This window comes from Polyodon spathula, chromosome 11, assembly GCF_017654505.1.
Source record: "Polyodon spathula isolate WHYD16114869_AA chromosome 11, ASM1765450v1, whole genome shotgun sequence".
NCBI classification, from domain to species: domain Eukaryota; kingdom Metazoa; phylum Chordata; class Actinopteri; order Acipenseriformes; family Polyodontidae; genus Polyodon; species Polyodon spathula.
This window is the reverse complement of record NC_054544.1, coordinates 11467232-11480232: the sequence shown is the minus strand read 5'-3', so window position 1 is coordinate 11480232 and position 13001 is coordinate 11467232. Positions and strand designations below refer to the sequence as shown.

At 33.6% G+C, this 13001-nt stretch overlaps 2 protein-coding genes across 2 annotated transcripts; one reads left to right on the top strand and one right to left on the bottom strand.

The window, feature by feature from the left end:
• Positions 1-3782: 3782 nt before the first annotated feature.
• Positions 3783-6629, bottom strand: LOC121322784 (pro-glucagon-like). Its single transcript, XM_041263078.1, has 6 exons — positions 6584-6629; positions 6342-6445; positions 6008-6175; positions 5159-5275; positions 4426-4572; positions 3783-4120 (listed from the first exon to the last, which is right to left on the bottom strand). The coding sequence occupies exons 2-6, from the start codon at positions 6434-6436 to the stop codon at positions 4096-4098; spliced, it is 552 nt and encodes a 183-aa protein (XP_041119012.1). The 5' UTR covers positions 6437-6445; positions 6584-6629; the 3' UTR covers positions 3783-4095.
• A 2805-nt stretch (positions 6630-9434) lies between these two features.
• Positions 9435-12750, top strand: LOC121323026 (pro-glucagon-like). The gene is made up of 5 exons (XM_041263743.1): positions 9435-9563; positions 9855-9958; positions 10607-10774; positions 11839-11997; positions 12427-12750. The coding sequence occupies exons 1-5, from the start codon at positions 9435-9437 to the stop codon at positions 12434-12436; spliced, it is 570 nt and encodes a 189-aa protein (XP_041119677.1). The 3' UTR covers positions 12437-12750.
• Positions 12751-13001: the final 251 nt, after the last annotated feature.

Here is a 13001-nt window from a genome sequence, read left to right as displayed (position 1 = left end):
AAAAGAAGCACAATCTCTTCAACTCAGCTGCTGTGTATGAAAAGCAAATAGTTCCTCCGGTTACCTTCTAGTCATGGAATTATTTTTCTATACAGTTGATTTGTATATATGTGAATTCATAAACACAATCAGTATATATTTAGAATAGATGCAAATGTAAAAATCCCTTACACAAGTGTCTCAAAAACGCATAATCCAAAGTTTAAAGAGTATTGAATGCTATGCTTTAATAAACTTTTTCATGATATTCAAAATATTTTGAATCTTTTGTGCTCTCTTTTACTGATCTAAAGAGGTGTATACATTTCTTTTTATTTAACTCTATATTCACTGGAAGGAGGCGACAGATTGGTTTGTGCTTGTGTACTGGTTGTTTTATGTTTTTGACCAGGCGTCACTGTGAACCGTCCCCAAGGAGGTGAGACTGGCACTGCTGGGCCTCAAAGGGGAGGAATAGCAGGTTGGTTTAAAATAGGAGAGTAGTGCTTACTCCTGCCCCTGAACCACCCTCATGGCTACAGTTAGCCTCGTTGGTGTTTTCCCCCAGAGATTATACAGTGTCGAGAAAACGTTTGTGAACCCCAATGATAATTATGGGAATTCCATAGTTTTACCATGATAGCCTCCTTGAATATCCAATAGGGTTTATATTAATCAATTCCATGTCTTTTGAAACAAAATGATGTATGAAATAAACAAACAATGAGTAATTAAGATTCAGGGTATGTGAAAAAATAACTGAACCCATGGTTTTATCAGCTCAATTAAAAGGATAATTAGAATCAGGTGTTTAAATAATTAGGTAGATCTTCAGGGGTGAGTTTGGGAGTCCCCACACTATATAAAGATCAGAAACTTTTTTAGTTTGGTCTTCACCATACAGGTGTGGGGAAACACATTATGCCATGATCAAAATAAATCTCTGAGGACCTCAAAAAAACAGTTATTGATGTTTATCAGTCTAGAAAGGGTTACAAAACTATTTCTAAGGATCTGGGGCTCTACCAATCCACTGTCAGACAGACAGTCTACAAATGGAGAAAGTTCAAGACCACAGTCACTCTACCCAGGAGCGGTCGTCCTATCAAAATCTCCAAGAACAAACCGGAAAATCATCAAGAAAGTCACAAAGAACCCCAGAGTAACATCCAAGGATCTGCAGGCCACTCTCGTCTTGGCTAATTTGAGTGTTCATGACTCAACTATCTAAAAAATAATAAGAATGATGTACATGGAAGGATAGCCAGGAGGAAACCACTGCTCTCTAAAAAGAACATTGCTGCCTGTCTGAAGTTCACCAAAGAGCACATAGATGATCCACAAGACTTCTGGAACAATGTTCTCTGGAAAGACAAGTCCAAGGTAGAACTTTATGTTAAGTTTGGTGAAAACCAAACGCTGCATTCGAACAGAAGAACCTCATTCCAACCTTCAAGCATGGTTGTGGGAGTATGATGGTTTGGAACTGCTTTGCTGCCTCAGGACCTGGATGACTTGCCATCATCAGAAGATTCTAGAGGAGAATGTCAGGCCATCCGTCCGTGAACTGAAGCTGAACCAAAAGTGGGTCATGCAGTAAGACAATGATACATACAAGCAGATCTACAAAAGAATGGCTGCAGAGAAGAAAATTCGCGTTTTAGAATGGCCTTTTCAAAGTCCCGACCTAAACCCCATCCAAATGTTGTGGCAGGACCTGAAGCGAGCTGTCATTGCAAGGAAGCCTTCAAATGACATCAAGTTGAAACAGTTCTGTAAGGAGGAATGGGCCAAAATTCCGCAAAACTGATGTGAGAGACTGACCAATAGTTAAAGGAAACGTTTAGTTGAAGTTATTGCTGCTCAAGGGGGTGCTACCTGTTACTGAGTCTAAAGGTTCACATAATTTTTCAAACACGGATATTGAATGTCAAATCATTTGTGGATAAATAAATGTTGAAAAAGTATCATATTTTTCGTGTTTATCTATCTATTATTAGAACTTAGATTAAGATCTAATAACATTTTAGGTTTGAAATATGTGAAAATCATAAACGGTTCACAAACATTTTCTCAGCACTGTAAATTCACCCACTAACATTAACAGCATTAAACAATAAAAATTAAGGTGAACATTTATTCATTTTGGTTATTACAGTGCTTAAAATTATTTTCTTAATTCTAAACTTTATTTGCATTATTTATGGTCCCCCTTTTTTGATAATCTGTTGATTGTTCAATTGTTTTTTTATTAAAGAATAATTACATAGTTGGAAGAAAAGGAGTATGTCTAAAATGCATGCCATATTCCAAAATGAAGTATAATAGATTTACAGCCTGGGTTAGCACTGTAAGATCTCCCACTGTTTATATCATTAAAATAGGCCGACATGCCCTATGCTCCCCCTTGTCTCTGTGTTTCTTACTGTTGAGTTCAAACCATTGAGGTGCTTTGAAAAATGACCACTAGATGTGTGCAGCTGTAGTTTTGTGTGCAACTCCAACTTTATATTGAAAGCTTTCATTTTTATATAGACATGTTATTTTTCCATAACTCACAAATGTGCCATTTGCAGAAGGGACAGAATTAACAGTTTCTTATCCACAGTAGTCATTTCTATTACCACTTGACTTCATAAATTGTGCACATAGAGTAGCAACGAATTAAACAGGTAAGAAATTAAATATTCCAAAAAACGTAATTACGTTTCTATTGGTTTCAACAATTACATTTTTTAAAAATATATACTATAATATAGATTTTTCCTTGGATGTTGTCCAAAATAACCCCATAATGTCCAATAGAGAATGCCTCATGAATAAAACAAAATCTAAATAAAACAGGTAGACAGAACGTTGATTCAATGTCTGTTTTTGCAACAAATGTCTAATTTATGTTTCAATAGCATTGTGAATAGAAATACTTTGTTGACTGACTCTGGGGGCAAGACTAATGGTGAATCAGCCTTTATTCCCATGGTCTGACTTTCAGTCCAGACTTATCCTGCCTTTGAGAGACACTGTCTATCCATCCTGTAAGCTGTCACATAGCACCATCTGTGCATGTTTGAAGAGTAAAATTTCTTCTAGTTTGTGAACATAAGTTGTACTCATATATTGCATATACAGTACACACATATGCAGAAGAAATAAAACCAAGTTTATTAAAGCAATATAACTACCAAGGATTTTGTCAATACCTAATACTTATACGTGTCAAATAACTGAAGAATATAATAGAAAAAAACAAGAGATTTTGAATATCATGAATATGTTTATTTATGCCAAGTATTTAATTCTTTTTGAAACAATTGTATAGGAATGCAGTTATTTAAATTTGCTCTACAAATTTAGCGAATGCACATACTGTATACACAAACAAATTTTATAGAAAAATAACTTAGTGAAGGAACCAAACAAGATAACAGGATCAAACAACGATCATTGGGGTGCAGTTTTGCAATATGAAGAACTTGTGAAAGGTGAAAGAAAGGACAGAATGTTCCATCACACCTTTAGGTTGAGTCAGAGTCAGATGACTGGGGACAGAGGAAGGGTAGAAGGAAAAGTGCTATGTTTGCTTAACCATAAAATGCTTGCTTAATCTTAACTGGTTTCTGAAATGAATATAAGGGTTAGGTTAGGTTAGGGTTAGGCATGCCAAATCCTGATAGGAGCAAGGAATTTTATGTAGAAACTATATAACCCATGTACATGCTTTACCCCGGCAGAATACATTGGTTACTGATAAAGTGACCGTTATTCTCCGGAGCGCTCTGTTGTTTGATGACCACTCCAATAAACCTTTGATGCAACAATCGGTGGCGATTGATTGTCTCTGACATCTCTGCACTTTATTTTGCGACCCTACATTAGAAAGAAGGTAGCCAGTATTGCTTTTCGCCTTTGATACACTGCAGAGTTAATGAGGTGTAGTTATAGTGTATACATTGAGATCTTATTTGTTTCCTTTTACAATCTTGACACAGTAGAATTTTAGTTATTGCACAGCATTCATAACGCATGGCTTAAGTGGGATCACATGTCAATTGTAGAACACAGATTTTGAAGAATTTTCAGTTCTGAAGCATGTTCCCAGCCAATGGTATTTCCTCATTAACTGATACTCACTAAATGACTGCTGGAAAAAAAAAAAGAGTAAGTCACACAACAAATTTGACAGGTTGTAATGTTTAATTGCGTGTTCTACATAACACACAGCCTAGTTACAGTACCATACACGGGTCTGTTCCACCTTAATGACGGAAAGAACTTGAGAAACGGAATTATACTACTCACTGTATTCCAATGTTGTAAAATCAGCACTTACTGCTGAGTGAAATGCTTTTAAGTTTATGCTGTGAGATACCTGTACTGCAGCTAGAGTATTCACTGGTTCATTGACATATTCACAGGGTGACAATCATTTTTCTGTCATATCACTACCTTGTCTCTGGAGGTTTGGAGTTCATGAGCCAGTTTAGGAACTCTTTTGCAGCAATGCTGTCTAGAGCTGTCGTCATGTCGTGTGTGAAGCTTCCGTCTCCATGTCTTTTACGCAATTCTTCAGCCACACTGCTTTCCAGTGAGACACTGCATATAATATATGTGAAAATAAATACAATATAGCTACATCATTTCAAGTATCACAGGTCCTCAATTTTTAAACATATTTGATTGTTGTTATTGCTGAAAGTGTTATATGTTCTTATTCTGAATAGATGCAATAAATACAACTCGGGAGACAGAAACACAACCTCAGTGCTATGTCTTCCGTTTAAGGTGAGATGAAAGATCAATGTTGATTGCAAACTTGCAACGGAATTACGCTTCTTAGTAAGTAACTACTGTAAGTACTCAAAATCTTTTTTTTTATTGTATTATTTTAGGAAATAACGTAAACTTAAAACTATTACATTTGTCTAGAGTACTCACAAGACATATTCGCAAAGCTTTATCATTTATGAATAATATTCACAAAACTGTTGTAGGCTTCCTTTCAACAGTCAAGAGCTTAAACAGGATCCATTGTGTGCTTATATAATTTTGTTATATTATTCTGGTTTTGCAGTAGCAGTTTAATGACATACCATATATAATAAATAGATGTGTGATTATATCCTTTGATTAGCAGAGATTTACTATATATAAACAGTTTGTTGAAAACATCAAATCTTACTCTCTTCTGCCCTGCCCTTTCTTCAGCCAAGAAATAAAGTCTCTGGCAGCCTGCTCCTGCAGGAAGGAGCTGGCATCACTGGTGTAGGTACCATCAGCATGTCGTTTTGTGATTTCCCTGGAAAGAAAACAGGTTTTAATACTGAGTAGAGCTACAATCACAGATCTAGGAAAATGGAGCAGTTAAATAAAGGTTTAGTTTAATAAGAAGAAGTTAAAGAAGTGACAATTTATTGAGTATTTTTTTTTTTTTAGCATTCTTTTTGAAATTATTTAGTTATGTTGTATGTTTTTGCAGTCAAAAGTTAATAAATAATTGCAACCTATCCTAGTCAGCCATTACTTTGCTGCAGTTACTTACTGTACCCCAACTGACCATGGTAGTAATGCAACAAAAAAAAATGGACTACATTTTCACATTGCATTTATATTACTGTGACTGCTACAATCCAATTACATATATATATATATATATATATATATATATATATATATATATATATATATATATATATATATATATAGATAGAGAGAGAGAGAGAGAGAGAGAGAGAGAGAGAGAGAGAGAGAGAGAGACACTATATTGTCTTTTATAATGTATATTATTAACTTTTAGTACTTTACTAGTGAATGACAAAAGCATCTGTGGTACCTTGTGTTGTATATGTTAATATTTTCAGACCAATTACTAGGGTTTAGTTTTGTGAATTGTATGTAGTATATGTATATAGTTTCAGGTTTTTAGATATTAAATAAGCCATTTTTTTCAGTACAATTGTAATTTTAGCTTGAAACATCTTGTTAGAAAGTGACAAATAAACAGAGGAATATACAGGTTAGAATCACATACCCACTCCTTTTAGATTTACCATTCTTTAACCACTTCACAAACTCCTGAGCAAGTTTTTCTTCCAGATATTTGCTGTAATCATTGGTGAACATGCCTTGTGAGTGACGTTTGACATGTGATAGCTCTCTGGCTTCATCAGTTGGTTCAGCTTCTCTGATTTTCAAAACCCTAGACAATCAAAGAATACATATATTGTTTTTAGCATATACTTAAATATGAAGCAAACTGCATGCAAAATAATACATATCGGTATAAAAAAATAAGCTGAAATTGCATTTTATATTGTAAATTATGTTTCATATAAGTTATCAAGACAGTGTTCATCAGGCTTTACCTGGGTTTATCCTCTCTTTCCTGAAGAGGGATCTGCCAGCTGCCTTGGACAATAAACCACAGCAGCAGTCCAGCCAGAGAGTGAATTCCTTTCATTGTGTTTTCCTATTAAAAAAAAAAAAAAAAACATATAACATGCTTGTGGTCATACCTTTTTTTTTTTTTTTTTTTTTTAAGAACCAAATTGCAGCATTCAATGATCATTGATAAAGCAGTTTTAATAAGGAATATAATTGTTCTTACCTGTATTGTAATATAAATTAATAGTAGGGATGTTGCTGGCTCTTCTTCTGGCTCCCTCAAAATGTTTCGTGACCCTTCCTGCATCTGCTTGGTTTTATATAGTAGTGCGCTACTCAAATGGATACGCATTGGTGATTTTTACACTTACTCATCAAACCACTTAGTTCTACTTTGAGATTTATATTTACTTAGAGAAATGAAGCATTCAGGCAAATGATATCTTGTCAAATAAAGAAAAAAAAGTGAGTGCTTATTTCTGATTGGTTTTGCAATATAACACATTAAAATCTTCCTGAATGAAACTCATCTCATACACTAATATTTGCATATCATTTTGAGATAAACTACAAATGGGAGTTTTTTTTTTTTTTCTTTTTCTGAACAAAAACAAAGCATCCCCAGTAGCATAATCAAAGCAGTTTCTCATATCTAATTAAATGTTTTGTAAACATGAAGTAATATGGAAAAGTGAAAAAGATCTGTAATGAGAGGTTCGTTTCTACTGGACACCACCTGCAATTTATTGAGAGAATAGTTTAATTAAGCATTTAACGACACTATCTATAAGCAAGTGGTTAGTATTAATAATATGATCAGAGGTTAAAAGAATATGGCAATAATGTTAACAGGTCTAACTTTATTGAGAGAATCAACTACCGACCATAAAGAGGCATTGCATAGGTTAAAGCTATGCCACAGTTGAAACGTTTTCTTTTTAATTGACACACCGGTAATGGAATATCAAAGAATACAGATGTGTATCAAACAATAGACAGAAACTCAACATATACTGACTCAAGGCAGCTGTAAATTCAGAGGTTAAAAGACATCATAACAGCCATATTAGATCTGAGGTCACCAACACCAAGCTCCTCCATATATCCCAGGATTTTAATACTTTCAAAAAGTTGTCCTTAGAAATTGTCCTTAGAATGAATGAGCAGTACTATGTGATATATGTATGTGCCTTGACTGCATCTCAGTAGCAGGGGATATGCCTCTCTGGTAGGGAATAATACAACTGGGAGCAGAACAGAAAAGTAGGATGCCAGCTGCCCCTTTACATCAATTAAAAACAAATAACCCATAATCATGTGTGTGTGTTATAGACCAATAATGAAACACTAGCCTAAACCTTCATTCAGCAATAAAATGATGAAGATTTACATCGTTCAATCCCTTTCTCACCCCCCAAATTTGAAAATAATTAATCACAATATGCAGATCACAGAATTAGGTGAGAAAGGTTAATATAAATAAATAAATTAAAAAAAAAACAGGCAATAATTTACTTCCAGGAACCATCCTACCAGCATATTTTTCTGAATGTAGCATAATCAATATGTGAAGGGATGTGTCCAAATAATTTAGACTACCTTATAAATGTGTATTTCTTGTCAAAAAGTGTCTATTTTAAAGAAAACAAAAGCAGTGTAGCTGAATGATGTTTGTCTGTTTCCAAATGCAACCAGTAGGTGGCATGCATGTCCAATTCCTTAATAAAGGGCTGGATTGTTAATTGAAAATGCCTCATACAAGTTTTCTCCAGTTTTGCTTGGTATAGTTAAGTATACTGTAGGAAATGCAGGGTGAATCACAGGCATTCAAGCACGGTAAATTACGGAAAAGTATAGTAAGCACTATCATACCTAATAAAAGTCATTGTGGTCATTTATGTCCAACTATGACGTGGATACAGCAGCCTGTGGCACTCTAATGACCTAGAACATGACACACAAACTGAAAGTAAACCATGCAGATAGCTTTTTTTTTTTAATGAAAATACAAGCTTGCAATAACATCTGCTCCTTTCAAAAATGTACATGGCAGATCTTCATAGTGAATGTACTGTAAGTGATCGACAGGTAAGATGCACAGTGATTTTCTATTGTAGCTACAAGGAAGAATATTCAAAATCTCTGCTGAAAAATATTATATTTGGTATTTGCTGAAATACAGTAAAGGGACATTCTAATATAAAGCTGGAGTTTCATTTTAATATGCACTTGGGTATTTAACTCCCAAGTGTGACTGTTCCTACACGTCTAAATAGACAGTCGGAAAAGGGTGTGAGCAGGCAACTAGAGTGTTAGAGCAGAGAGATGTTACGATATTTACTTTAAAAATAATATATTTGTGCACCAAGCGTTGTAGAACAATTAGTTAGATAAAATAGTGTATGGGCATTTTGTGTTATTCTGAGCAATTTAAAAATCTCAGCCAAATGTTAGGGAACCTAACTGTTACCATGGTAAATTATCTAGCAGCATGACTTCTGGACATTCATATTTCATATATGTTAATATTAAAAGGCAAGTCTCATATATTAAAATAAAAAAAGTAAACTTTTTGCAATATACTGTTTTTTTTTTTTTTTTTTTTTTTTTTTTTTCAAATTTTGTAAGAGACAATTAGCCCAACATTTTGAAGGTATCAGAATTTTTTTTTTTCAAAAGTAGGACCTGTCACTGTCATACCATTCAATAATTGATGTTCTCCAAGCCATCAAGCTATCATAACTATCACAGCCTATAATGTGATAGTTATGATAGCTCTCTTAAATGCGGTTTGCTTCTTTAACAAGACTAAAATTACCCAGTACCACAGTATTTCATTTATTCTAATCTCAGTAATGTTAATAAATATGAGCATCAGTCAGGAAGGTTTTAATGGGCTTTACTGCAAAATAATCAGAACCAAACATTTGCTCTTTTTTTTTTTTTATTTGACAGGAAAGCAGCTTCTATTTGGTTTCAACACTTTATTGACAGCCTTTCTCTTTTGGATATTGCGTGCTTTGAACAAAGGAAGTCAAATAAATGTGTTTAACTGAGTGTACTGAAAAAGTCTAATGGGTAGCCATGAGTGGTTAAACTATCAGAGGGCACTCCTATATAAAGATGAGCAGAAGCAGGTGCATGAATCAATTCTAGACGTCTGGCAAATTAAAGCAGCAGAAAAGTCTTCCTTCTTTTTACAGGTAAGCAAAACTGAAAACTTTATTCTTCATTAACACCACTTGTTATAGTATTGTTAATATAATCGGAAACTGAACGTTTTACTTCGTTTTATGTAAATTTCACAGTAAAATATATATATATATATTATATATTATATATATATATATATATAGATATATATCTATATATTATATATGTATGAATACACCTACTCTTCTGGTCTATAAATCAGAACGTTCAGTTTTTTTTTGCGATATGAAATCGATACACAAATACCTTTATTATGGATGTTCTGATTTTGTCTTTCACAGGAAAACACAATGAAAGGAATTCACTCTCTGGCTGGACTGCTGCTGTTGATTATTGTTCAAGGCAGCTGGCAGATCCCTATTCAAGAAACAGGAGATAAGTCAAGGTAATGCCTGTTGAACACTGTCTTGCTTGAAAAAAGAACATTCGTTCAATTGAATTACAGTTTAACATTTTGCTTTTAAACCAGCTATCATCTCCTGCTTCAACAAAAGAACTGAAATATATAGACTTCTAGCATTTTCAATGACCAAACTCAGCAATAACTATGTATTGGACTGTTTTGCTGAATTTTTGGCCTTGCTTAATCCAAATGATAAAAAATAAAACATAAAATGTGAATTTAAATACACTGCTTCAGGAAAGGGAAGATAAGTCTAGGTAAAGCTGGATGAACTCTTGTTAGCTGAAATAAATTCACAAGTAATTAATTATCTTTCACAGTTCAGTAAAAAGTTTTTTTTTTTTTTTTTTTTTTTTTTTTTATTAATAAGTTACATACATGGATTCAAATGTAGAGTTTGCTTGGTTATTTTTAAATAAAATATCATGCATACTAATTATCTTTTGTAATAAAATACAACAGTGTTATGAAGCAAAGATATATAATATTAGATATTTAAAAAAAAAAAAAACTGTATTTGGACATTTTGTAGAAAATTCTTAATGAAAATGTTTTTGTATTGAAGTTACAGAGCCTGCATCATTAAAAAAAAAAACTTTTTTCATATCTCATACAATACATTTTTTCTAGGTTATTGAGAATTAGAGAAACTGAACCAACTGATGAAGCCAGAGAGCTATCACATATCAAACGTCACTCACAAGGCATGTTCACCAATGATTACAGCAAATATCTGGAAGAAAAGAGCGCTAAAGAGTTTGTGGAGTGGTTAAAGAATGGAAAATCTAAAAGGAGCGGGTAAGTGTTGATATTTACCATTTGTGGGTAAGAATTTTTATCGGAAGTTACAATGGCCCAGATGTGTGTCAAACTTTAAAAAAAATCAAAAAATGGATTTCATATGTTAGATCCTGCTCTATAACACGTTTTCATCACTTATAGCAAGTGTTAGAGTGGGCAAGTGATGAAGATCACTTTTTATCAGTTGTTAATCAAGATTGAAAGGATGCAAAGAACACAGACAGTAAAGCACATATTGTGAGTGTTTCACAATATGATCATTTGTTCCAGTTAATTCATGGTACTCTATACTGATACTAAACAGTGTAGTCAATATACTTTACATTAAAAGTGTGTTTTAATATTAGAGGAGGCTGTGTGGTCCAGTGGTTAAAGACAAGGGGTTTGTAACCAAGAGGTCCCTGGTTCAAATCCTGGCTCAGCTGCTGACTCACTGTGTGACCTTAAGCAAATCACTTAACCTCCTTGTGTTCTATTTTTTGGGTAAGTCATTGTTGTAAGTGACTCTGCAGCTGATGCATAGTTCACACAACCTAGACTTTGTAAATCACCTTGGATAAAGGCGTCTGCTAAATAAACAAATAATAATATTTCGAGATATTGCAAGTGTATCTCAGATAGAGAAATAATGTGGAAGCACGTTATAAAATGTTTAATGGATTGATATTAATTGTGCTATATACATGGCCTAGCATTAAAACAGAACAAGAAAACTAGGTGACATTTTCTTCTTTATAAAATAAACCTATGCCTCCTTTATTAATTATTAACTAAAACCATCAGGGAAAGTTGATACTATTTTGAGTTATAAAATATCACAAGCAGGTGACTTAAGCAGAAGCTGACATATGGGGGAGCATCTAAAGATATGTGTCAAGCCAGACACAGTCATAGGATTACAAGAAGAGATCTTAAGCCACCATACACTGATCGTAGCCTGAACTGACTGGCTAGTCTATGCTCCAACAACAAACAAACAGACAGACATTAATGAAAATGATTCTTAAATCTACAATGCAAGTTCTGAAGACATTTAACAAAAAAAAAAGCTTTCTTGACAGAATGACAGAAGAGGAACTAAGCGATGAACCTGGAGAGTTGACAAATGTGAAACGTCACTCTCAAGGAATGTTCACCAACGACTACAGTAAATACTTGGAGGAAAAACGTGCCAAAGAGTTTGTAGAATGGTTGAAGAACGGTAAATCTAAAAGGAGCAGGTAAGTCATAAACATATGAATTTCTTACCCTACAGATTGGCTAATTGCAAAGAAAAACAGGTAAAGAACATAAACAGCATGTAGAGCAGTTATTTAATAAATCAATCTAATGGATTAAAGGTCTGTTGTTAATATATGTTACAACCAAACAAGACACAAAGAAAAACGGCAGTGGCAGGTGGTTTAAATAGATGCTTCACCAGTGACATGATTACAGGTCTAAACAGCATTGCTGCTCAAGACTTCCTAAACTTGAACTATAGGCTTTCAGAAGTGAGTAAGACTGGTAATGCACATATTACAAAACCATATTGCAGCTTCAAAGTCAGCCTACCACATTGTTAAAGCATCAATCCTAACAGACATTCACTTGCTTAGTAAGATTTGTTGTGCGATTTATTCTGATTTCTTTTTTTTTTTCTTTTTCAGTAGACCATAGTGAGTCGAGGAATGAAGATACGCCACTGTTTACAAAAATGTGTCATACAACAGTTGGAACATCTTCAAAATGTGTGATTAATGACATAATCATTCTATAGTATAGAAGTTACTTGTATACATTTAAATTAATAAACACAATCAGTAAATATTCAGGTTATTACATAAGACTGACTAATGTAAATGAATATATGAAATACGCAGTCATGATATTCAAAATCTATTGTTCTTTTTTACATTTCCTTTACTTAAAACAATCCAACTGATAATAAAACAAATGCTGTTATTAAAATATCGACAAATGGTACTGTTTAATAAATATACTTCACCCATAATACCGATTTACTATTTGCTGCAGTTATCCATAATGATAAATGAAGTAAAACACACTTATAAGAAACAGCAACTAAAAGTGCCCCCAATTTAAAATGCATGGAATACTATGGGTGCCAAAAAAATTTACAGTGACACCTGCATCTGTAAATAAGCCTGAGGTGCATTATGAAAGGCTATCGTATTATATCATTACTGATAAAGTCATCTTGCTTTGGGATTTTACAATTTTT

What these genes read in the sequence shown, in the direction of transcription:
- LOC121322784 (XM_041263078.1), bottom strand. Translation starts at nt 6,436, where the DNA reads ATGAAAGGAATTCACTCTCTGGCTGGACTGCTGCTGTGGTTTATTGTC. An exon ending in GAAAGAGAGGATAAACCCAG is followed by an intron (nt 6,176 to 6,341) that starts GTAAAGCCTGAT and finishes TTGATTGTCTAG; the next exon opens with GGTTTTGAAAATCAGAGAAG. An exon ending in AAAGGGCAGGGCAGAAGAGA is followed by an intron (nt 4,573 to 5,158) that starts GTAAGATTTGAT and finishes TATTATATGCAG; the next exon opens with TGTCTCACTGGAAAGCAGTG.
- LOC121323026 (XM_041263743.1), top strand. Translation starts at nt 9,435, where the DNA reads ATGGGTAGCCATGAGTGGTTAAACTATCAGAGGGCACTCCTATATAAA. An exon ending in AGTCTTCCTTCTTTTTACAG is followed by an intron (nt 9,564 to 9,854) that starts GTAAGCAAAACT and finishes TGTCTTTCACAG; the next exon opens with GAAAACACAATGAAAGGAAT. An exon ending in GAAACAGGAGATAAGTCAAG is followed by an intron (nt 9,959 to 10,606) that starts GTAATGCCTGTT and finishes CATTTTTTCTAG; the next exon opens with GTTATTGAGAATTAGAGAAA.